General features: G+C 60.7%; 2 protein-coding genes across 2 annotated transcripts in view; one reads left to right on the forward strand and one right to left on the reverse strand.

The window, feature by feature from the left end:
* The first annotated feature begins 663 nt into the window (after positions 1 to 663).
* OTUB1 (OTU deubiquitinase, ubiquitin aldehyde binding 1) lies at positions 664 to 8880 on the forward strand. Its single transcript, XM_072758292.1, has 7 exons — positions 664 to 888; positions 2521 to 2582; positions 3048 to 3146; positions 6924 to 7042; positions 7255 to 7339; positions 7456 to 7650; positions 7742 to 8880. Exons 1-7 carry the CDS (start codon positions 831 to 833, stop codon positions 7937 to 7939), a joined length of 816 nt encoding a protein of 271 aa, XP_072614393.1. The 5' UTR covers positions 664 to 830; the 3' UTR covers positions 7940 to 8880.
* Positions 8881 to 9011: 131 nt separating this feature from the next.
* Positions 9012 to 25229, reverse strand: part of MACROD1 (mono-ADP ribosylhydrolase 1) — a 152746-nt gene continuing 136528 nt past the window's right edge. The window contains 7 exon segments of the mRNA XM_026004588.2: positions 9012 to 9150; positions 9416 to 9497; positions 9821 to 9894; positions 10107 to 10137; positions 10266 to 10387; positions 10820 to 10936; positions 23284 to 23313. Of these exon segments, the coding sequence (XP_025860373.2) occupies positions 9113 to 9150; positions 9416 to 9497; positions 9821 to 9894; positions 10107 to 10137; positions 10266 to 10387; positions 10820 to 10936; positions 23284 to 23313 (494 nt within the window). The 3' untranslated portion in view covers positions 9012 to 9112.

Genomic DNA, 25229 nt, shown 5'->3' on the forward strand with positions numbered 1-25229 from the left:
GAGTTTAGTTTACTTGAAAAAAAAAAAGTGGGATGGGCAGGCAGCCAGCGGGTGGAGCAAGTGACTCTGGAGTCCCATATTGAATGTAATTACTTGAAAATAAAAATCTTAAAAATAAAATCTAGAACATCTCCATCTGCACGAGGATCCCTCCCTCAACCTTCTTACAATCACATCCACTTCCTGCAGCCACCTCCCCTCACCTAACCTCTGGTAACCCTAGTGTTTTCCATTTTTATCAACTCCTTTAAAAAAGAGGGAAGGCCTGCTTTTCTCATAACCAGAACGGCACGGAGTCCAAAGTTAGGTCCCAAGACTTTGGTCTTAACCCCCAGGGGCATGTTCTCCCCGCCGAAACGGGACCCCAAAGTCCGCTCAGAAGCGCGGCCCACGGTCCCAGGCCGTGGCGTCCCGGGGCTCTGATGTCAGCACGATTCCGCCTCCACCGCCAGGTTCTCCTCACTGCAGTCGCTGCCAAGATTTCTGGGGTCCGCAGCCGCGACGCTGCCTCCCGTGGCTTAACCTCACACTCCCAATCACGTCAGCCACACCAACCGCGCTTCAAACTCCAGGGGCAAAAAATCTGAATTGGCTCCGGGAGGCTCTTCTCACCGGGGATTTTGGGCAAAGGGAAGGTGGGGCCCGGCAGGAGCTAGTGGGGGAGTGGGCGGGGCGGCAGCCACACAGGACTGCGGGCCCGGCAGGTGACGACGCCCGACGGGAGCTCGTCGCTAGGGCGTTGCCAAGGAGGGGCCACGAGGAGGGGCTCCCTTCCGGGGGGAGGGCAGCTGCTAACCCGGAAGCGGTCGGCAGTGCGGTGCTGTTTAAAGATGGCGGCGGAGGAACCTCAGCAGCAGAAGCAGGAGCCGCTCGGCAGCGACTCCGAAGGTATTGACCGGGGGAGGGCCGTCCGGCCCGGGCTAGCGGGGGCGATGCCGGGCCGCCGGTTCCCGAGGAGGCTGGGGGCGGGGCTGCGGGCGGCCAGGGGCGAAAGGCACGGACGGCCCCTTCCTCCGCCGCCGCCTCCCCTCCCCCTCACAATGGACGGAGCTGCCGCCGCCGTCGCGACCCCCGGCCCGTAGGGCCGACGGGCGAGCGAGCGGGGCGGGCCCGGGCCCGTGGCTCTTTCCTTTCGCGCGCGCCCGGGGCGGGGCCTGGGCCGCCCCGCCCCCCGCCCAGCCCCTCCGCGCCGGCCGCGGGGCTCCCGGGTCCCCAGCCCTCCCAACCCCAATCCTTGCAGTCAGGCCGGGCCTAAGCCGGGGCCTGGCCGCCCGCCCTCTCCGGAGCAGCCCGCGCCCGAGAGGGCGTCGAGTTACGCCGAGCCGCGGAGCACAAAGGACTGGGCGGGCCGCTCGGGATGCTGAGGGCGGCCGGGGGTTGTGAGCGGCTGTGGTGTGTGCCCCTGAGGACTGCAGCCCTCGTTTCCGGTAGAGCCCCCTCTTCTGGCTTTGCAGCCCCTTTCCGCCTTCCTGGGCATTGTTTTGTTAGACCTCTGGAGGTGGACCTTTCAAAACGTTGCTGCCTTCTCCGTTTTAACCCGCGTTTAGGCGGTTAGGCCGCAGGGACCGAGTAGGTCATTCGGGTGGGAGGGACAGCCCCATTGCAGGGGAGTGTAAGGGATGGGTCAGGGCCCAGATGAGGATCCGGGATGCTGAGACTGAAAAGGATTGACCTTAAAAGTCATTCGGCGCACACACACACCCCTTTTAACTGCACACTTGAGACTGAACGCTGAGAGTCGGAGGCCCCCAGAAGAGGCTTCCTAAGTAAGAGCGAGGACCAGAATTCAGTTTGGGCCCAACAGTGGCTGCTGAGGGTGGGGCCCACAGGTGGACCTGCCAAGTCACTGATGAACACTTAATCCAGTGCCTGGTAGGTACCACCTCTTCCTCTTGACATTTCAGTGAGGGGAGAAAGGTGGGGAAAGTTCTCTGCCACACGGGAGCAGAGGAGAAGTATTGTGGTAAAAAGCTCAGACTTTAGAATTAGGCACACCTGGATTTGAGCACAGGTCTTTGTTAGTTATGACCTTGGGCAGGTTACTTCACCTGTTTGCATTTGTTTTGTTATCTGTAAAATGGGTATTAAGAATACCCAGCACAGCAGAAGGAGGAAGGGTGTGATCAAATAAAGTGCAGGCTACGGGAAGCTCTCCTCCAGCCCAGAACTCTACCTCCTCCTCTTACTTTCACCAAGAGACCCTGCCTGGCCCCAGAGCATTCTCAGGCTGCTGGGAATTGATATTAGAAAGCGGGGGTGGGGGTGGTGTTAGAGCTGAATGAGTACATGTTGGGGCAGGACATACCTTTACCCCCTCATTTTAAAGATGGGAAAACTAAGGCCTGGAAGGGAAAGGACTTTGTCAAGATCACACCGTTGGGGTAAAGCAGGGTGTTAAGATACATACTTCAGATTCCATACCTGGTCTCCTGGCCTAGGATGCTCTTGTCATCGGCCTAGCTGCCTGGCACAGAGACAGCTAGGGCTCACTGTAATCTTTGGCTTGCTTCCTTCTTCCAGGTGTTAACTGTCTTGCTTATGATGAAGCCATCATGGCTCAGCAGGACCGAATTCAGCAAGAGGTGAGGGGCTGTTCCCCTTGGCCCTATTATGGGGAACCTGTATAGCCTGGGCCTGGGGCCTATTTATCTCTCTTTTGAAAGGTTCATTCTGGGCAGCCCCGGTGACTGGCAGTTTAGCGCCACCTTCAGCTAGGGGTGTGATCCTGGAGACCAAGGATCGAGTCCCACATTTGACTCCCTGCATGGAGCCTGCTTCTCCCTCTGCCTGTGTCTCTGCCTCTCTCTCTGTGTCTCTCATGAATAAATAAATAAAATCTTAAAAAAAAAAAAAAAAAAAAAAGAAAGAAAGAAATGAAAGGCTCATCCTCTCCAAGCTATGCTAGGTATTGGGTGTCTTGGGATAGGCAGGGGGATCACTGTGCCACTGGGTGATTGCTCCAGCTCCCCTCCTTTAGGTGTTCTGGCTGTTAGGTGTGAGTACTCCACCAGCATGCCAGACCGTGATGGGTTTCCTCCCCTCTGCAGATTGCTGTGCAGAACCCTCTGGTCTCAGAGCGGCTGGAGCTTTCGGTCCTGTACAAGGAGTATGCTGAGGATGACAACATCTATCAACAGAAGATCAAGGTGGGAGCCTGGCTGAGGGGGGCAGGAAAAGCCCTGGGGGTAGGAGTAGGGGCAGGAGTGTGCCTGCTTAAGACCTGCTCCTTGCTGGCCTGACCTCAGAGAGGGTAGCATGTTGGGGTAGCCCTCTGGTTGCTGCTTCAAATGTGCACACTCAGGAATCAAAAAGACCTTGATTCATATCCTGACTGTGCCATACAGAGCTGTATCCTTGACAGGTCCTTCCATGTCTCTGAGCTGTGGGGTTCTCTGCTGTGAAATCAGAGTAAAGAAAGTAGCTGTACGCAGGGCTGTTGTTGATGGAGATGGTGCCTGTGGGGCCTGGTGCAGGCTGAGTAGTAGCTGAGGTCTGCTGCTCACCATGGTGCTGGGCGGCTGGGAGAGGCTGGTTCTGGCAGGGGCACATCCTGCTGTCTGCCTCTGGGATGTTTGTAGAGGGGTAGGCAGCAGTGGGGCAAAGGGACCTGTGGACCTGTGCAAGGCCCAGCAGTATCACTTATAACTTGAGGTGAGATCCCTAACCACTCCCTGTCCGTGAGGGCTGGGACAGTGGGTGTGTGTAAATAGTATCCAGTAGGCACAGCCTGAGAGCTTAGTAAATGTTATCCTGGACCCCAAGATGAGAGATGCTTAGAGCCTTCCACCAGAAAGGAAGGGCTTTTGGGGTTATTCATATCCTCCCTCAGGCCAAGGAGGTAGGCAGTGGAAGGTGGCCAGATTAGATGGTAAACCAGAGGGGGGAGTAGGAGGTGGGGGGTGGGCACCAAGCTTCCACATCAGCCAACTGCAGGGAGTGGAAGCTTGCAGGGCAAATAGTGGTTGTCCATGCCTCTCACTCCATTGTTTCCCTGACCTGTTTTTCCAAAACAAGCCAGAAATGATTTTGATGTGAATCTCCTGACTTCTAACAGGCAGCGAATGCAGATTTAAAATGTGTGGTTCAAACAGCACACCTACAGGCCAGATCCAGCTGTGTGTGGCCTGTGGTCTACTCGGACCCCTTGCTCAGTGTTTGCAATTTACCCAAGAGGACTGTGGAGAGATAGATGAAGGCACTGGCTTTAGGGCCTGACATACCTGGATTCCAGTTCTGGCTGCACTGAATTAGGCAACGCACTGAATTTCTTGGAGCTTCTGTTCTTCGTGTTGAGTCCTCCAGCACACATTCGAGTGTGCTGTGTGCACAGGTCTACTTACTGCCCTCTGCCACCCCTGCTGTGTGCGGTGCCTTAGCACACCTCCGCCCTTGGAGTGTCCTGCCTAGACAGCAGAGCCCACTCAGACTTGGGTGACTTTTCTCCTCTGTGCATTGGGCCCTGGTGAGGTTTAGGATAGTGGGCACCAGCCCTCAGCAAAGGGCCTGGCACGGGATAAGTGCTCAGAATGATTCTAGTAGCTTTTCCAATAGCTGCAGTGATTTGGGCTCTTTGTACGCATTGTGTGCTGTGATTGACCATCTGTGAGCACTCGCGGTGGGCCAGGCACTGTTTGTGGTCCCAGAGGCAGAGTGAGGAGTGCAGCCGAGGAGCTCCCGCCCTCATGAAGCTTATGTGTCACAGTGGGAAGACAGTAAGGCAGGTATCTCAGGCGTCTGTGTCAGAAGGCGGTAAGTGCTCTGGAGAAGTGTGAAGCAGGGAAGGGGGAGAGGGAGGGCAGGTGGAAGGCCTTGCCAAGAGGGTGGTGTTGGAGTGACAGACTAAAAGGTAGCAGGAGATCAGGTTGTAGGCATGGGGCAGAGTGGGGCAAGTTGGGACCACTGTGAGGTGTGGTGTGGTTTGAGGAGGCCAGTGTGGCTGGAGTGGCACGGAGAGGAGCAGGGGAGGGCCAGGAGGTGGCCTGAACGTAGCCTGGGAGAGGAGGTGAATTAGCAGGTTTCTCTGGTTCTTCTGGCTGCTGGAGCCGGGAGGCCTGGGAGGAGGTCTGGAGGAGGGAGTGACTGGGACCAGAGTGCCCTAGGGTAGTGAGCAGCCGCAGAGAGGAGACTTGGGGGATAGATTGGCTGGGGCCAGGGGGTGACAGAGGCTTTTTGGCTTGAATGGCTGAGGGGCCGTGGGGTCAGGACATGCTCAGAATGGACAAGTACTTGGATGTATGGGTCAGATGGGAGTGGAAGGAAGAGATCGGCAGGCAAAGAGTTATATTTGGGGCTGTTCAAATCCCAAGACCAGCGGCGGTAAGGGAGTGAGTATAGTTGACCAGCAGAAGCTGTCCTGGGCCTGAGCCAGGTGGTGCCCTTCACACAGCAGCTACCATGGGTGGGTACGTGGTGTGTGAACAGCACGTGGTGTCTTGAGAAAGGGTGCTCTGTGGATCCAGGGTGGCCCTGATCTTCACAGGTTGAGAGGAGGAAGGAGGGTGCCGTAAGGCTGGGGCCTGCAGTCTCCATGAAGGACAGGACGGACTAGGAGGGTGTGGAGGGGGTGGTACGAATTGGCTGGGGTCACCAGGTTGCGGGGTGCCCCCCTTCATGGTGAATGCTGCTCTAGTAGCCTATCCAGAGAGGTGTGGCCTTGGCTCAGGTGGAGGTAGTAGAAGAGAGGTGGAGCTGGGAGTGCAGACAAGTTCCCAGAGCAGTTTCTCTACAAAAGAGAGCAGAGAACTTGGGCGGTGGCTGAAAGGGATTCATGAGAAGCAGAGGAGTTGTTTCTCTTTAAGCAAGAACTAGCGTTGAGTTTGTGTGCTGATGAGTCTAAACCTGTAGGGAGAAAAACACTGATGATGCTGGAGGGAGGGGGAGGCTTCCTGGAACAATGTCCTTGAGCCTAAGGGAGGGGATAGGCTCTGGGGCTCTGATGGGGACCAGAGGGGTGGCCCTGGGAGCAGCCTCAGACCCTCCGGGGGTCAGGAGAAGAGGGCTGTGCACTGCTATGCTGGCTGGGGCTAAGGGGTGCTGGGTGACAGTCCTCAGAAAGGCAGTGAGAGGGCAGCCCCGGTGGCACAGCGGTTTAGCGCCGCCTGTGGCCCAGGGCGTGATCCTGGAGACCCAGGATCGAGTCCCGCATCGGGCTCCTTGCATGGAGCCTGCTTCTCCCTCTGCCTGTGTCTCTCTCTGTGTGTCTCTCATGAATAAATAAATAAAATCTTTAAAAAAAAAAAAAAAAAGAAAGAAAGAAAGAAAGAAAGAAAGGCAGTGAGATCATTGGGAAGGTGGGCAGGGGGTTAGAGAGAATGGAGATGGTGCAAGATAGTCCAGGGGAGGGAGGCCCCGCTGTGAGCAGTGGCCCCACATGTGTGGGGAGGTTCGACAGAAGAAATACCCTTGCATTTAGGGAGGAAAGCAGCTGGAGCAGAGAAAAGACCCGTGAGAGTGAGTGGGCAGGGTGGGGTGTGGAAGGCGAGTGCGGATGCTGTTTCCTGAGCCCCGCACTGGACGCCCATCCTCATTTGTCTGCCCTGGACTCAAGTGGTTTGAAAGGCTGCTCTCTGGAGAAGCTATGTAGAACCAGGACTGATTCATTTGTCCTTTTTGTTTTGTTTTGTTTTGTTTTGTTTTGTTTTGTTTTTTTGAAGAAATGGCCCCCACGCTCCGCAGCATGGTAGGCCTGTGGCTGGTGATGACTCTGATGCCCCAAGCAGCCAGTGTGTACCGAAGAAGTTCTAGTTTCCTGAGGCTGTTGAGGCTCTGGCCAGTGGGTCACTAAGTGACTCCCATCACTGGAGTCAGCAGCCAAGGAGGGCAGTGACTTCTTTCGGGATGGGGGAAAGGTTTCCTTGGCCCATCCTGGTTCCGGCCTGATGTTGACCGGCATGGGGGCGGGCGGGTGGGGTGCCTCTCTGCAGGACCTCCACAAAAAGTACTCCTACATCCGCAAGACCAGGCCTGATGGAAACTGTTTCTACCGAGCTTTCGGATTCTCCCACTTGGAGGCGCTGCTGGATGACAGCAAGGAATTGCAGCGGTGAGGCTGGTGGGCACTTGGGAACTGCCAGGAGGTTCCCTCCCCATCTCTCTGGGGGACTAGGAGATGCATTTCCACCTAAGGCCTGACAATGGCGGGGCTCCCGCTTTGGGGTTCCATTCTGAGTGGGGGGTAGGGGCCCCCCAGTCCTGGGCCGGCCTCTTTGCTGACTGAGGAGCCCATGCTGGCACCCCTTGACCTCCCACCTGCAGGTTTAAGGCTGTGTCTGCCAAGAGCAAAGAGGACCTGGTGTCCCAGGGCTTCACTGAATTCACAATCGAGGATTTCCACAACACGGTGAGCCCAGCTGCCCCTGGTGCCCCCACAGCCAGGGTGGAGGTTGGGTCGCCTGGCCTTGGCAGGGTTGACCCATCTCCTTCTCCATTGTGCCCTCTGTCCCCTGTGGGTGGCAGTTCATGGACCTGATTGAGCAGGTGGAGAAGCAGACCTCTGTAGCTGACCTGCTGGCCTCCTTCAACGACCAGAGTACCTCGGACTACCTGGTGGTGTACCTGCGGCTGCTCACCTCCGGCTACCTGCAGCGCGAGAGCAAGTTCTTCGAGCACTTCATCGAGGGCGGGCGGACAGTCAAGGAGTTCTGCCAGCAGGTGCCGCCTCTTTCTCTCTCACCTCGGGGTGGGGAGCACAGTGGTGGAGGGGGGGCTGGGGGAGGGGTGCTGACCCCCACCTGTGCTGCAGGAGGTGGAGCCCATGTGCAAGGAGAGCGACCACATTCACATCATCGCACTGGCCCAGGCTCTGAGCGTCTCCATCCAGGTGGAGTACATGGACCGCGGCGAGGGCGGCACCACCAACCCGCACATCTTCCCCGAGGGCTCTGAGCCCAAGGTGTACCTTCTCTACCGGCCTGGACACTACGATATCCTCTACAAATAGGGCTGGCCCCGGCCTCCTGCTGCCCTGTCTGCCCTCCCCTCTGCTGGGCGCTAGACATGTACAGAAGTTTTTTGTGGTTGTAAATGGTCATATTTCACTCCCTCCTCCACTTTCCCTGTCACGCAACCTTCCACATTTTATTAAAGGGGATGCTGGTGGTGAGCCACGTTGTGTGCGTGTCCCTGCTCTGCTGCTGCCTGGCTGCTATGTGTCTGGCTGTTCCTCTACCCCCTCCCATGGGTTCTTCTCTGCCTTCTGCCTGTCCACACCCAAGCTTTCCCACCAGGAGTGGTTTTGAGGGGGCCTCTTGGGGACCCCTCCTGGGTACCAGGGTTCTGCTTCCTTCCCCTCAGGCACCTATCCCTTCCCTCCCTAGCTGGCTTCCATGAGAACCTTGGAAGTTCCTTGGGGGCCTTGCCCAGGGACATAGGACTGCCCAGGCTTCAAGCTGTTCCCTTACAGGCCTGGACTCCACCTTGCTGTCTTGGTCAGGGCCCCCAAACCTGAGCTGCCTGCCCTTTTCCTGTCAGGGGTCAGCATGGTCCAGTCCTGGGTGGAGAAGGCTGATGCCATGGGGGCCTGGCTCAGGGCAGGCGTAGGAGCCTGGGCACCCCAGTGCCACCCCCACCCAGCTGGTACCAACTCCACCCAGGTGGTACCAACCTGGTTGGGGAGGGGCAGCCTTGAGTCCCGTGCTTGGTCCGTGATCCTGAGGTCTAGGCAGGACTTGCAGGGCCGCCATTCCCCCCTTCTCCTCACCCCCCACTCCCCGCCTGTGCCTGCTTTGCAACCCCTTTGCTTGGGCCACGGTGTCTCTGCATTGCTTGCCTCTTTGCCTTTACCTCTTTTTTTCCTCCACCCCAGCACATGTGGGGTCTTGGCCCCCAGGCTGTGAGCTCCTTGGGGGCAGACCCTCAATAAATGTGAAGTGCTGCTGCCCACCTCTGCCGTCTGGCCCATGCCTCCACCTGCCCAGCTCGCCAAGTGCTCTCTCGCCAGTCCCTTTAAGCCAAAGGCACTTGTCCACACCCCTGGGCTGCCACGTCCTTCCCCAGCCAGCACTTAGACGGTAGTCGCTGCAACAAGGGTGGTCTTTATTAGGAGGCTCCTGAGGGCAGGGGGCTGAGGGAAGGAACAGGGTGCCCAGGCCCAGATGCAGGCTTCGGGGACCTCTTAGAGCTGAGAGCGAGGTCCTGTAGGCCCAGGGGAGTCTGTGGGCAGAGGGGAAGAGTTAGAGAGTGTGGCTGGTGGGTTTCCCCCAGCCTCCCCTCTTGGCTTTCCTGCGTGGGGGTGAGCCGGTGTGTTAGTGGGCCGGTTAGTGGGCAGCCATGTGGCAGGTCAGGCCCTGCTTACCAGTCCTGGGCAGGGTGGGCAGCGGTGCCGTCAGGCTGGAAGGCAGAGGACAGTGAGAGCCTGCCCTTGGGTGGGTGGGGGAGGGGCAGGGCTGACCCAGCGCGGGCACCGGGGGGTGCTTACCCACTGGGAAGTAGTGGGGGAGCCGCTGTAGGTAGATGCTTTCGTCCTTCTCCAGGAACACGCAGATGATGAGCCGGTCCACCTGCGCCGGGGCCTGCTTAGCCTGGGCAGGGCTCACCCACAACCTGGCTGCCTCATCTTACCGCTACCCCCACCTGGGCAGGTTTTCACCTGTCTGACTGGGGACGGGGGGCGGAGGGGCCATAGACCCTTCACAGAAGGGGTTCATGGTGTGCACTCCACCGCCCCGGCTGGACACGCTAGGCTCAGACGAGTAAACAGGTCCCAAGGGAAGGAAAGGATGCACCGAGGGCTGGTGCGGCCAGAGACCCGGCTGGTCAGCGGAACCTGGGTGCGCCCTACCCCCTCACCCCTGTCTGATCTCCTTGACGGCCCAGGACTCACCTTGTCCTTGTGTTGCTCCAGCCACTCGCGCAGCGCGGCCAACACTACCTCCGCCGCCGCCTCACTGGGGTAGCCTGGAGACCCAGCCGAGCGGGACTGAGCCCCCTGAGCCCGGCCTCTGGCCCCCCAACCTCGCCGCCCGGGGACCCGCCCAACTCCACCTGCCCGGTTCAGCCCCACCTCTTGCCCCACCCGCCCGGGCCCCTCCCCGCATCTGGGCTCACCCACTTCCTAGTCCGGTCCCGCCCCCTTCTAGGCCCCACCCCTCACCCCACCCGCAACTCACCAAACACGCCGGTGGAGATGCAGGGGAAAGCCTGGGGCGGGGGCGAAGGTGGGAGAGAATTGAGGACCGAGTCGCTCCTCGCCCACCGCCCTCCCGGAGAGCCTTGCTCCCGGCTCCCGGCCGCCCCACCCCGCCGCATGGCGCCCCGCCCCCCCTCACCGCGGAGCGGAGCCGGTGCTCCAGCAGCAGGTCGAGGCTGCTCAGGTAGCAGCTGCGGAGCTCGGTGGCCTGGCTGGCGCTGGGCTCTCCGTGGGCGATGGGTCCCACCGTGTGGATGACATCTGCGGAGGCGACGGGTCAGGCCGGCCGGGATCTCCAGGGGCTCAGAGGTTTTCTCCCCTTGCCGGCCTGGGCCCTCCCTAAGTTGAGAGTCCCCGGGGAGGACCCCCATCCATGTGGGACACAGGTGTGCCCTCGAGCTCCAAAGAGGTCCTCCACAGAGACAGGCAGGTCCGCGGGGCCCCGCTCCCCACATCCGAATGGACCCCGCTGAGAGCGGGGCGGAGCGGGTGAGCGAAGGCTCTGCCCCCTGGGCTCTGGCCCTTCCGCCGCCTGCTTCCGGAGCACGCGTGGAGCGGCCGGCTCCCAGCACTAAGGTTAAGAGGTGACCCCTGACGAGGCCTCCAGCAGTTCAGTGGGGGCTGCTCCCCTCTCCCCGCAATTACACAAGGTGCCCTGTCTGCGCCCCGCCGGGAGGGCGGGGCGGAACTCACACTTGGCCGGCAGCCGGTAGCCGCCGGTGATCTTGGCCTTGCCGGTCTCGCAGCTCTGCAGGGTCCGGCACTCGTCGGTGAGCAGGGGTCCGGCGGCCCGGTGGATGCAGCCGTCCACTGCAGGGCAGGGGGCAGTGAGCTGGGGGCTCCCCACGTCTCGCCTGAGCCCATTTTACGGAAGGGAAGGCGGAGGCCCAGGCACAGAATACTCCCAAGCCCCTCGGCCGTGCCACGACTCGCGGGCCTCCAGCCTCTCGGAGCGCCCGCCGGCCCTACGGGTCCACGGCTGCAGGAGCCCAGGCGCGGGGCGGCCGCAGCGGGCCGGGAGGGAGGCGGCGCGGGGCAGCCGGCAGGGGGCGCGCCGGGCCCGCCCTGCTCGTTCCCCGCCGCGCTGCAGGGGCGCGCGCGGGGTGGGGGCCCGGGTGGCTCCGCCAGGCGGAGTCCGCCACCCCAGCCCGGCCCGGGGGAAGGTCTCCCTCCCGGCTCCCGCCCGGACGCGCCGCGGGGCCCGCGACCGGTGGGCGCCCGCACCCGAGAGGCCTGGGGGCGCCGACTGGCAGCGCGCACCCAGCCCAAGGCAAGGCCGCTCCACGCCGCCGCAAACCCGAGGACCCACTTTACAGATGAAGAAACTGGGGTCACCCGATTACAAGTGGCAGACGCGGTCCGGGCCCGGCGCCCGGGTCTCCCAGCCGCTTCCGCGCTCCCCGCGGACAGGTAGATCCGGGCCACGCAGGCGGATCAGGGCGCGCCCCCTGCTCGTTAGCTGCCTGGTTAGCGCCTCCGGCTTAATTGCGGCGGCCCCGGGCTTGTTTACCCGAGAGCGGCTCCGGGGCCTCGGCGGCAACCCTGGGGACGCGGGCCCCATAAACACCTCGGGCGCGGCGGGAGCGCGGAGGAGCTGCGCCTCCGGCCCCATCTCACCCAGGCGCAGCAGCCCGAGAGGCCCACGCGGGAAAGGCGGGGCTCGGCTCTGGTCCTTCCCCGCCCCCCCCCCCCCGCCCCCCAGTGGCTACGGCTCATCTGGAAATAGCGACAGGGACCCCTCCTCAGGGGAGTACACCCTGGCGGGGAGAAAGTGACCGCCTCTGGCAGCTCCGTAGCCCCGATGGCACCGCAGCCTGCGCCCTGAGCTCCTGGGGCACCAGCAACCCACCGGTGTTCCCAATGCCCAGCGGCACGGAAAAAAACCCATTTCTCCATTTTGCAGATGCGCAAACCAAGGCCCTTCCTCTTCAATCACAGCCCCAGCCCCAATGTCTTGGCACAAGTCCAGGGACACCAGCTGGCCCACCCCCTCTTCTCTTTTCTCTTGTGCCCCGTGGGGCCCAATTAAACCTAATTTTGTGACTTCACTTGGAGCTGGCACCAGGCGATTTCCTAGAGCATCCCAGGGGTGGGATGGATGGGGTGGAGGAACTAGGGGAGCCCTGGGAGGACTCTGGGGCTGGGTCCTACCCTCCTCTCCTATGCAGGGAAGGGTAAGGGCAGCTGTGGCCGGTGGGGAGGGGGCAAGACTGGGACCCAAGGCAGGGCCACTGAGCTACCTGTCCAGGTGCCACTCATGGGTGTGCAGCCTGGAGCAAGCGTGCAGTGTCCATGTGCAGCGAGCATGTCTATTCCAGGCACCGTGTGTGACAGCGGGGGCTGGGGAGCTGGGCAGCCTGGACCCAAGTCCCAGCTGTGCCAGTCACAGATGTGCGACCTAGAGCATATCACTTAACCTCTCTGGGCCTCAACTGCCCCATCTATAAAATGGGCTAATAGTAGACATTCATCTCATAGGGCTTTTGGAAGGATTGAGTTAATTTCTGTAAGGTGCTTAAGCCAGTGCCTGGTGTGGGTGAAAGCGATGTGTGTATAGGCTGTTAGGACAGCGTGGTAGTGGGAGGATGTGCTCCACGTGTACACCTGGGACTGTGAGGGGAGGCGGGTATCCAGGCATATGCGGGAATGGGTGTGAGCTGGCTCTCCCGGGGTCTCTGGGCCCTGCCCCAGTGCTGTCAGCCATTTGGACCCAGCTGCCTGCCATCTCCGGGTGCCGTCCACCCTGCAGACAACCTTGGCCTGCCATGGATGCTGTGCGGAAGTGGAGCTCAGCAAGATCTGTGTTTCCGGGACTTAATGTTTCCTGCAGAGGTGGACAGGCCTGCGGCCAGGCCTTTGGGGCTGACCCAGGGGCATGAGGGGGAGGAGGGGATCCAAGCCAGCAGAAGCCGGAGCACCCCCGCCAGCATCCAGGCCAGGGCCAGGGCTCGGGACTGCCATGCAAGTGCCTGGGGGACCTGGGGGATCTGTTCCGCGGAGGCAGAGATGAGGGGCAGGCCCTGGGCCCCACCCCTGCCCCACCCCTCTCCCCATCAGGACCAAGTATGGCCTGGCCCCCTTCCTCTCCACACACCGGCCTTGTCGCTCTAACATCTCAGTGCCAGAAGGGACCCTCAGCCTGCTGTCCTTAGCCACACGTCAAAGGGCTACCACAGGTCAAAGGGCTACCTGTCTGCCCGGAGGAACGGCAGCTCTCCTGGCTCAGCTCCCTTGGCTATGTCCTGGCTCTAAGGTGGGGTAAGCTGAACCCTGGAACCCACAGGAGGAGGCTGCCTGGGGTCTCATCCACATGACCCTGGGGCTGCCTGGTGGGATGGTGGTGACCTCAGTTCATACCAGTTTACCCTCGATGCCCTCCCTGGGACCTTTAGCCATATCCAAACAAACCTCAAGCCTCCAACTCAACCCCTGCACCCTGGAGTCCCTCCGGGGGAGGCTGATCCCCGTTGGTGGGTCGGTGGCACCTTCTTCAGATGTCTCTCTGATGGGGCCGAAGGAACCCTTCCCTGGAAGACTGCCCTAAGGGCTGCTCTGCGTCCTTCCTCAGCCCCTGCCCGGTCCCCTTCAGGCTCCCAGCTGGGCTGGGGCTCAGGAGTTCCAGCCTGTGCAGCCTCTTGTGGGGCCCTGCTGGGCGCTAAGCGGGTCACACTCCCCCTTGTCGGTCCTCCCAGCCACCCTGGGGGGTGTTACAAATTTCCCTGCTTTATAGAAAAAGACATCGAGCCACAGAGAAGATGAAAGACTTGCCCAGGGTCACACAGCTGGACTGCTCTACTTCCTCTAGGACCATAGAAGGCTTTCTCTCCCCACAACCTCCCTTCACCCTGCTGGCTGGCTTCCCCTCCCTCCTTGCCCAAACTCCAAACCTGTCCTGCGGTCTGCACACCCCTCTTCCTTGCAGCAGGGCTCATGTCCCCCTCTCTGCCTCAACTCACTGCCCTCCGGGCAGATGGACCCTGGGGACTCTGGTTGCCCAGGGAGCTGGGGTCCCTCATCCCATGTGACTGTTCAGCAGCTCCCACGCAGAGACCACCAGCCACCTCTGTCCTGTCCAGCAAGGCTGCCTGGGAGACTGTCTGCCTCCTTGACCTCTTCTGTCACGGCCTGAGTGTGTCAGATGCTGCTCCTGCCTGGAGACCCTGTCTGTCCTCCGCCCTGGGGACCCTGTCTGTCCTCTATCCTGGTCTAGGCTCTCCCCCTAAATAAGGTCAGGCACGCTGCTGCAGAGTCCCCTGCGGCCCTCCTCCTGCTGCAGCCTCTACACTTCACGGGGGCTTGGGGGGGCCTCAGCTCACACACCACCCCTTCCTAGGAGCTTGGGGGGTCAGGAGGACACCCAGACAGGGCAGGGGCTGGAGTCAGGCCCTCTCAGCGCTGGCAAAGGCGGGCGGCAGGCAGGCTCCTATGGGGGCCATTTGCCAAGGCGCTGATGATATGTTGGCCGCTATTAGGGTGCTGTAATATTCATGAAGGGAAGATTAGATATTTAAATTTATTCAGCAATAAATGCGTCTCAGTAGGGGAGCATTCCTCATGCTAAACAAACAAGCAAGCAGGGACTAATTAATTATTTACAGGAACAAGAGGATGCCGGTGGCCTGGGGGAGAGGGGGGCTGCTGTGTCCCTGCCAGGGGGCAAGAGACCCTAAGGGGCGCTGGGCCTGGCCCCCATCCCCCCACTTCCCCATCACCCTCTGCCACCCTGTGGGTCTCATCCGCCCCAACCCCATGTGCCCCCTCTGGGATTTCTTTCCCTGGAAATCCCGCCTATAAGCCTGCAGGTGGCTTTGGGCAACTCCCCCTCCCTGTCCCACCTCTACAGAGTAATGGCACCTCCCTCCCCATTTGGCGTGAACACTCAGTGAGACACTGCACTTTATCATACTGTCCCCCATGTCACCTGTTTTCGATGGGGAGACCAAGGCACAGTCACCGCCTCTGTAGGCAGATGGCAGCTCAGCCGTCAGGTTCTTGGGGGCCTCCTTTGCCTGAGGGACAGAAATGCTGCCACCACCCGGTGGAGATGTCACTGAGAAAGCCCTGGGCAGACAGGGCTGGGGCGGCAGGGGGTGAGCTTGAAGCCTGAGGGGGCTGGGAGAAGGGTGCACCTCCTGAGCGCAGGAAGGCTCCTGGGTGTGGGCCCCAGAGACCACTCTCTGCCCAGACCTCTCCCCCTGCACGTCCCAGGGCTGGCAGCCCAGCCTGGCGAGAGGCCCCCCACCCCAGCCACCCTGGTATTGCCTGCAGCTGTTGCCTGGGCCTCAGCCCCCCTGCAGAGAGATCCCAAATGCCAGGGATGAGAGGGGCCTGGCCCCACTAGTAGGATGGGGAAACTGAGTCCCCAAGAGGGTACCAGCTAGGTCGGGGCAGATGCCTAAGCCACTGGGAGGCCTCCAAGCCCTGAATCCTGTAGAAGACAAGCCCGGTCATGAAGCCCAGATAGGATGACCCACCCCAGCGACCTCGTGCCCCCTTCTCCCTCTGTCCACTCTACACTCCCACCTCTGCTCTCCGGTCTCCTCCCTGGCCCCAGTTGAGCCTTGGGAGGCTCAACCTCACGGGGTGCCCCTTTGCTAGGACCACCTTTGACCTCTGCCCACACCCTCCCAGTCACTTGCGCAATCACCAAACTGGTGCTAGCCCCAGCTCTGTGAGGCTCACCCTACTGGGGGAGACAGAGCCCACCCTAGCAGTGCCAAGGCAGGTGGGCACCCCAGGGAGGAGATGGATGGACAACAACTCCACGATGTGATGTGAAATTCATTACGGGGTGAGATCAACTCCTTAAATGGGGATTTGAAAACATTAGGGCTTCATTATGTACACAATGGCAGCGCCTCATTCATCATGCAAAAATCACTCCCGTTATTAAAAATCCCCATGGCAGCTGCAGGCAGGGGCCTGGCGGCATCTTGCCTGCTGTGGGTGGGGTGCGGGCCCGAGGGCCCTAGGCTAGAGCCCCACCAGAGGCCTGAGACCCTTGTCCCTCCCAGGGCCTGTGCGGGGTAGGGGTGGGGAGCACAGTTCCCTCCAGGGGCTTGGTGCCTCAGTTTTGTAATCTGCAAAATGGAAATGTTGATGGTACACCCCAGGGTGCTGTGGTGACGGTACCCAGGATCCTGCAGGAGAGGCTCCAGGACGCCTGGCTCCGAGGCCCGGGTGCTCAGGATAGCTGCTCGCACCGCCATCACCAGCTGAGCGAGGGCAGGGAGGTCAGGGCCTTTCCTTAGGGGAGGAAACCTCATTCCCTTGCTCTTAAAGCCTCCCATGACTCCCACAAGTCCATGAAATAAAATCTTCCAGCCCAAGCAAGGCTGGGGTTCCCTCCAGTCCCCACCTTAGATGCCAGGCCTCTGCATCTCTCCCACCTGCGCAGTTGGCGGGGAGGGGGGGCTGCAGGGTGGTGGGGCTTTGCCTCGGTTCTGCAAGCCATGAGGTGGGAGAAAACATAGCTGGACACCAGGGAAGGGAGGTGGGAGTCAGTGGGCCTTGTTTCGCAGCTGGGAAGGCTCCCCTGAGGAGGTGGCATCGGAACAGAGCCTGAATGGGCTCTAAGAAAACGCTGTGGCTTCAGGAAGCTGGGGGAGGAGGGCTCAGGCCAGGACTGGGGGGCCACAGGGATAGTTGGAGTGGGCTGGGGGGAGGCAGAGGGCAAGGAGGGGGAAGGGAAGGGGAGGCTGCATCTGCAGAAGTGGTGGAGGAAGCTAGAGATGCTTCTGTTGCTGCTGCTGCTGCTGCTGCTGCTGCCGGGGGAGATTTGAGCAGGGATGCTGTGGCCTGGGACCTGGGTGTGCAGGGGGCTGGGGGGGGGGGGGGCTTTGCTATTCCCCACCAGATGCTCCTGCCCTGTCTGCTCAGCTCAGCCTAGAGGCCCCCTCCCCTGCACAGCCTACCCTGCTCCTCCTCCCCTTGGCACACAGTGGGGCTCTAGACTAGCTTGGGGACTGGGTGCTCGGCCCTGGGGCTGCTGCTTCCCCCGAGCCCAGCCCAGGCTGTCCGCTGAGCCCAGCCTTGGCTGCGGCCACCAACAGCCACTGGGCACAAGAGGAGGCCTGGATGTTTCCGAGGCTTTGCTGATGCCCCAGGCCTGCCGGGCTCTGAGCAGAGGAGGGTTCGGAGATCAGGAGGGGGGGGGGGGAGACAATGGGAGAAGGAGAAACAAAGAGTGGGTACCTGAGTGAGAGAATTGGGGAGCAGCCCAGAAATGCTGTGCAGGTGGGAGAGACAGAGCAGAGGCAGAGAGAGACAGAGATGGACACAGACAGAAAGAAAAAGTGAGAGACAGAAGGAGAAAGGAAAGGGGGTGGTGCCACAGCCCTCACCAGGGCCTTGGATCTGTGTGGGGAGGGAGGGAGGGGAGGGGAGGGGAGGCGAGGGTGGGCCAAGCACCACGGGGTCTGCTCCAGCCGAGGGTCCACCGTGGCAGGCCAGGGCAGGCGTGCAACACACACACATAGGTGCTCGGGCCAGGGGAACAAGGGCCCCTGGGCAGAGCTGGCCCACAAACAGGTTCCATGAGCACCTGTGACCAGGAGATGGACAGACAGACACCCTGTGCATGACTGGCGGGAGGGTAGTCTGATGGGGGAGGCGGCTGGTACTTAGATAACCTCACAGACGGGAGTGTGGCCATCATGGTGACAGAATGCCAGCCCACGAGGGGCAGGGCCCGCTGGGTGCCAGCACTCAGGACAGTGGCAGAGCATGGCGAGTCCTCAGCTAACACAGCAGGAGGGGTGATGGTTGGGGGGCTGCTCTGCCAGGGAGGGAACTAGGCAGGGTGGTGGCGGGGGGAGGGCAGGGGAGCCTTGGGCCCAGGAGCAGCACGTGCAAAGGCCCTGTGCCAGGTGAGGGCTGTGGCAGAAGCCGCACCACCCTGGCCTCTCTCAGGTAGGAGATACCCTGGGCCTGGGCAGGGGAGCGGGGGCGCAGGGCGGGCTGTGGGCCTGGGGCAGGGGGCGTGGAGAGGACCTGGCTCCGGCCCTGCCTGACCCCAGCCCGCCCAGCCCTCGGGACAGGCCCTTGGGGAGCCGGCCCTGCAAGCGGGGAAGGTGGCCGCGTGAGCCGAAGGCGGCCCTGAATTAATCTGTCACTAAAGCTTGGCCATGGCAGGCGCAGTCATGATTTAGATGAATAATTGAAACGCTCCGATACATTTATTATCCCTTTAGTGCAAAAGTGGCAGAGAAAGACGAGGGGTAATTGAAAAAGAGCGCACAAAGCTCCACGAGAAAGCTGACTCCTTATCGCCGAGTAAACATTTCAGTCCTAATAAACAGGAGAGACACGAGTCAGGGCCCTGTCGATCCCCATCCTGATTTAGGGCCCGCCTCCCTTCTTACCATATAATGGGAGCAGGGCCTGCCTTTAAAAAAATGTCTATGGAGCCAGTGAAAGTCTCTCCAGCAGGTAGGAGGGAGGCAGATGAGCAGGGTGCCCCCCCATCTCTGGATCTGGGGGTCTAGCGGGGAGGCAGTTCCAGCCCATCGGGTCCCCACCCCATCTCCCCCAGCACCCTCCACCTGCCAGGCCTCTCTATCCCTCTCTCCCTCTGCACCCGTTGAACTCCTATTCATCCTTCAGGGCTGGAGTCAGATGTCCCTTTTGCTGGGCAGCCTCCTACCAGACTGGGTCTCTTTGAGGGCAGAGCCAGTCCTGAGTCCCCACCATTGCCCACGCTCAGAGGGAGCCCTGGGGAGGGATGAAGGGGAGGGGGAGGAGGGGGGCTTCCCAGAGACTCACTGTGTGGCCAGAACCACCTACCCTGGCCCCGGGGCCCAGTGGGGGCCCAGCCCTACAGTGAGACTGGCCCAAGAGTCCTGGACTCGTTGGATTAAGTGCTTTTGGCCCCAGTAGCCCATGGGGCTCTCACTGAGGGCAGGGTTGCCACAGACTGACTCCCTTTCCTGCTCCTGAGGGGTCGCAATCCCCTTGCACCTGGAACCACCACACACACACTCACACTCATCTAACAACTAACTGGGCTGCTTCTTTTTTTTTTTTTTTTTTTTTAATTTTTATTTATTTATGATAGTCAAAGAGAGAGAGAGAGAGGCAGAGACACAGGCAGAGGGAGAAGCAGGCTCCATGCACCGGGAGCCCGATGTGGGATTCGATCCCGGGTCTCCAGGATCGCGCCCTGAGCCAAAGGCAGGCACCAAACCACTGCGCCACCCAGGGATCCCCTGGGCTGCTTCATCAATGCCCTGCAGGTTGGGCCCCAGGCCTCCTTCTTTTTTTTTTTTTTTTTTTAAGTTTTATTTATTTACTCATGAGAGACACACACAGAGAGAGGCAGAGACATAGGCAGAGGGAGAAGCAGGCTCCTGCAGGGAGCCAGATGTGGGACTCCATCCTGGATCCCAGAATCATGCCCGGGGCCAAAGGCAGATGCTCAACCGCTGAGCCACCCAGGCATCCCCCCAGGCCTCCTTCTGAGCCATAGCTGCCCTCCCCGCAACCCTGCCCCCCATTACTGCCTGCGGTCCCTCCCCCACCCCCAGTGCAGGGCTGTTGGACCTGTGTGCCAGATCTCCAGGCAGTGCCCCGCATACAGAGGGTGCAACAATCCACCCACCCCATAAACCGGCTTGGAAAGCCCTAGAACCGGTCCCTGAGGAGAGTGCATTCTAGTGCACTCTAGTGGGGAGACAAGCAACAGGAATAAACAGAATACAAGTCCACGAAAAGGGGATCAGTGCTATGGAAAAAGCTATAGAGCAGGTAAGGGTCAGCACAGCTTACAGTGGCTGGGGCAGGCCACTCCTGGCTGATGCATGGATGGGGGGTGGGTAGGTGATAGGTGGGTGAAGGGGAGATGGATGGATGGGTGGGTGGGAGGTACATTGTTGGATGGGGAAGGAAGGAGGATGGGTAAAGGAGTAGATGGATGGGTGTGGGAGGAGTATATGGGTGGAGGGGTAGAGAGAGGGGTAGGGGTTAGATAGATGAATGGAGGGCAGATGGATGAGTAGAGGGGATAGGTGGAGAGGTGGGGGGTAAGTGGATGGGTGGTGATAGGAGGGTAGGGAGTGGGTAGAGGCCTGAACCTCTGTGGGGTTGGACTCAGGAAAAGAGAGAGAAACCTCAGGTGACCCCATGGGAAGACAGAGCTCAGTCTGAGTAGACCCGGATGGGGACCTGGGCCACCGAGTCTCAGGCTGCTCCTGCCTGTGGCTCCCACCCAGGCAGCTGGCAGGGAATGGGAGTGGTAAGGCTGGAGGGACCAACAGGTGGTAGGGGGCACAGGTGGCAGACATGAGGGCGGAGGACATCTCAGAGGTCTGGGGCCATCTCTATTCCAGCCCTAGGCAGGCAGCAGACAGCCCCAGCCTCACTGCTACCACTGTCCCCTCCCTGCCACCTCCACCTTGTTCCAATGACATTAGCAGAGTGACAGCCCCAGTGAGCACTCGCAGTTGCTCCATAAATCTTGGGTGGCGTTAAAAGGCTAGACTCCAGGCCCACTTCCTCCTGGGTCCTTGCCTGCCCCATCCATCTCTGTATCAGACAGGCAGCCCTTGGGACCTGCTCCAGTCTCCTCTCCCCACCTCAGTGCTGCCGGAAGGGGGGCTGGAGGACCCCTCTCTAGACCTCCCTACTCAGTCTGGCAAGAGCAGATGCCCTTTGACCTCCCAGAGTGAGGTCCTGCCTGGCCATCCATGAGCCACTCCCTGCCCTGCCTAAAACCTCAGAGGCTCCCACTGCCCTCCCCAGCAAGTCCTTCACGTAACACATAAGGCCACCCTGCCTTTCTGTAGTTTTTTTCATTCATTCAACAACCATTTTTTTTTTTAAAGATTTTATTTATTTATTCATGAGAGACATGGAGTGAAAGGCAGAGACACAGGCAGAGGGAGAAGCAGGCTCCATGCAGGGAGCTTGATGTGGGACTCAATCCCAGGACTCCAGGATCACACCTGGAGCCAAAGGCAGATGCTCAAGCGCTGAGCCACCCAGGCATCCCTCATTCAACAACCATTTAATTGAGCACCCACTATAGGAGCCAGACCCAGTTCCAGCTGCTGGAGATCCAGTATGGCCCTGTGGGCCTTTGCTCTCAGCGGGAACTCAGATGATCCACAGTGACCATAATGGGTGAGTTACACAGCACGTGCAGCTCTGGGAGACAGAGGCACTAGAGCAGGCTGGGGAGGAGGGTTCTGGGCTGAGGAAGCAGCCTGTGCCCAGGCCTGAGAAGGAGAAGCAGGGGGGCTGGTGCTCAGTGAGGGAGTCTGGCAGGTGGCTGGGCTCCTGGTGGGCCCCAGTGGGCCCCAGTAGGAACCTGGCCTTGGCTCTGAGCGAGGGGAGAGCCCTGGCAGAGCTCTGAGCAGGAGAGGGGTGATGGCCTGACTTAAGGTTTATTTTTTATTATTATTTTTATTTATTTATTTTTTTTGACTTTGGGTTTAAAAGGCCAGTGCCACGCCTGGGTGGTGCAGCGGTTGAGCGGCTGCCTTCAGCTCAGGGCGTGATCCCAGGGTCCGGGGATCGAGTCCCACATTAGGTTCCCCCGCAGGGAGCCTGCTTCTCCCTCTGCCTGTGTCTCTGCCTCTTTGTGTGTCTCTCGTGAATAAATAAATAAAATCTTAAAAAAAAAAACCAAAAACATAACAAAAGGCCCACACCTTTTTGTGGCCCTTTGTCTCCCAGAACTGAATGGCTAACAATCCAGCTCCCTATGGGGTCTGGGAGGCTCCCGCATCATCTCCTGCCTCCTTTCCCGTGACTGGGCTGCCGCTCCCATTTCCCTCTTTCCCCAGATGCCCCACGTTCTCCCTCACTTCAAGCCTTCACCTGTGCTGTTCCCACTCCCTGGACCCCTTGCCCACTGCTCTGCCGCTGTCTACCCATCCCTCAGGTCCCAGCATAGGCATCACCTCCTTCCAGGAGCACTGGTCCCCCACCGCACAGAGCACCCTGGATGGTCTCATCTGGACCCCGGGACCGTGAGCCCAGGGAGGGCAGGCACCAGGCCCCTGTGGTCCAGCACCCAGCTCAGGGCCCTGCACCCAGGATGGGGCTCACTCCCTGGGGGGTGAATGAACAGGAGGCTCGGCCAGCTGCGTCAGATCAGCTACGGCTGCGGAGGCCTCCTGCAGGGACAGGCTTCAGAAGGTTCTAGCTGGGCCCCAGCCCCGGCCAAGCCCCGTATTCTGTGAGGCCTCCAGGACAGCTCTGACCTCCACAGGGACAGGGAGGAGAATCTCACCAGCCACAGACCCCCGCCCCCCACGCGTCCTGCATCCCGCTGGTCACCAACAGCTCTTAGCACTGCTTTTATTTATTCCTGACCTTAATGCTCCTTTTATTTTTCCCCCTTTTAAAACCTGGCCTGGGCCCCGCCACTGCCACTGTAAACACGGCCCCCGGGATTTATCCGACGGCGCATTAACCCCTGCCCCCCGGCTCACCAATCATGTTGCTGCCTGTGCAGACAGCGGGCAGCCCAGCCAGCGGGGACGAGCCTGCCCGGGAGGGACTGGCCAGCGGAGGCCACCACGGGGGGCATGGCGGCTGACCCCACCTTGTCCCCTGCCGACCATATAGGCGGTATCCCTGGAGGCCGGGCCCACCCTAACCTCCCACCTCTTGTTCACCTGGTCCTGCCGGAATCCCTGCCTCGTGGTGGTTAAGGACAGCGACCTCACACGCCTGCTCAGAGCTCTCCCGGCCTTTGTGAGGCCTTGTCCTGGCTGTGGAGTGGCCCTCCGAGGCTGGGGAGCAGAGCAGATTGTCCTCCCCTTCCAGGTGGGCACACTGGAGCCAGAGGGCCCAGCTTTTCCTACCACACCTGCAGCCCCCAGTCCTGGGCCCAGTCCCTTTTAACCCTCAAGTGTCCCCCCGCTTCCACCCAGTTGCAGGCCAGGAGGCCTCTCTTCAGAGGGTGGGGCCCTGCAGGTCGCCCAGCAGCCAGGGAGTCAAGTCTGCCACCATGGGCTCCAGCTTGTCCCCAGTGATGGCAGGCCAGGCCGGGCTGAGAGCGGTGGGTGCACAGTGGGGGCCACGGGGAAGGCTGCAGAGGTGGGGGAGGTGCACGAGGAGGCCCAGAGGGAAGAAGCAGCCGTGGCTGGAGAGACTTCAGGAACCTACCCCCCTGAGCCCGAGTCCCCGCACCACGGACAGGGTCCACTTACCACCGCCACCTCCGAGCAGGGAGCTGTTGGCTGTGAGAGAGAGAGAGAGAGAGAGGCTAGTCAGCTGGGTGGGCCAGCAGCATGTGGGGAGGGGAGGTGGGGGTGCTGGCAGCTGGGCCAGAGCGCAGGGGGGCCGGGGTCCCCGGGTCTTCAGACTCTGGGCACAGGGTCTTCTGTGAGGCAGGTGCAGATAAACGGGGGGGTGGGGGAGGCCGGGACTTCCTCTCCTGCCGAGGCTCCTGATGGGTCTGGGGTTTGCAGGGTGGCAGGGGCCCAGCTGCCCACCCCAGAAACAGCTGAGGGAAGGGGCTGGGGGAGCAGAAGACCTGTGGCCACGTGCATCCCCTCATTCATTCATTCTGATGACCCGATGTTTCCCGAGGCCCATCTGTGTCAGGCCTGTCCCTGCCCTAGGAGCTCAAGGGCTGTGGAGCGGCACAACCAGAAGCCGCTAGAAAACAATCTGTGCATCTGTGCTGAGTACTGTCCAGGGAATGAGTGTGTATGAGGGTGCGGGGTAAGAGCATGAGCCTGTGAACCGGGGCGGGGGGCACCCAACAGATGACAGGGATTGTGTGTGACATAGGGGCCATATTCCGGGGCAGAACGGTGAGGGCATGCAGCCCTGGGACAGAACCAAACGTGGTTCAAGAGACAGGTGACCTGAACCATGTTGCTCTGTGCCTCAGTTTCCCCTGGAGAGAACAGCATCTCTTGGTGTGAAAGTCAAGGGAGAGAGGGAGGGATCCTCGGCTCCTCCGGCCCCCTGCCCCCTCTCTGGACTGGAGCAGGACTGCTGGCTGCTGGGGCCAACCTGTCCGTCTCACTCTGCCTGGCCGGCTGCCTCCCCTGCTTCCGCACGGGGCTGATGTGAGGGCAAAGTGAAGCTGGCAGCCTCTCCGCCGGCCTGTCAGGGCCGTGCAGGTCAGTGCCCCTCACCAGCCAGGGCTGCAGCTTCTGGCCACGCAGTTGCATCTGTGTTAACCGCTGGTGCTCATCAGGGTAAGTGATGGGCGAGATGGGGCAGGTGCTGCCCAGGTGGGGAGACCAGCTGTGCCTTGGCCCCCTCTAGCCCCAGGAGTCCCGGCTCCAGGGCAGGGCCTGCCACTCCTCCATTGCTCCCGCACCCCACCTACCTCAGGGGTCTGGAGGAGGGACACGGAGGAGAGCCCAGGCCAGGAGTGGGGCCCCCTTCCGGGCTGGCTAGGCTGCCCACCTAGGGTGCTGTGCAGACGTTGTGGACCTGCTAAGTGGTGTCGGGCGGCTCCGAGTGGCTGGTCTCCCAGAGCTGACAGCTCTTCGCTTGGGGAATAATTAATTCCACAGCCTGAAAACCCAGGGCTGCAAGTTGCCACGTTACTTGCAAGATTAATACAAGCAGCTAATTAAGATGGAGAGGCGAGGAGCGGCTGGGCGCTCCCAGAGCAGAGCTGGGGGCTGCAGGGAATGTGGGAGGAGGGAGAGCTGAGCAGGCGGCAAGGCAGCCGGGCACTGGGGCCCGAGCATGAGAAGAACCAGCGAGACACCCAGGCAGATGCAGGCATGCCCAAAGGACCCGGCTCCCAGACGGCTCTGGATGAGGCCGCTGCCCCAGGAAAGCATGCTTCCAAGTCTGTGGACTGCCTGCTTTGCACCAAGGATGCCACTTCCTATCATAACAAAGCCACAGGGGAGGTGCTATGGTTCCCATTTTATAGACAAGGAACCTGAGGCTGGAGGTTGAGTTGCACAGTGACAGTGGCAGGATCAGAACAGGGTCTGACTCTCTAGTCAAGCCACAGAGCGGGCTGACCTTAAGGCAGGGAGGCTCCTCTCCCCCTGGCAAGGGCTGGGGCCTGACTCTTCCACACAGTAGGCCCTTCAAATGCAGTCTGGACCCACCCCCTAGCCCAAGGGTTGGGCTGCAGAGAGGAGGGGCTGGACATGTGGACAACCCTGCCCTGGAG

This window comes from Vulpes vulpes, chromosome 5 (genome assembly GCF_048418805.1).
Source record: "Vulpes vulpes isolate BD-2025 chromosome 5, VulVul3, whole genome shotgun sequence".
NCBI lineage: Eukaryota > Metazoa > Chordata > Mammalia > Carnivora > Canidae > Vulpes > Vulpes vulpes.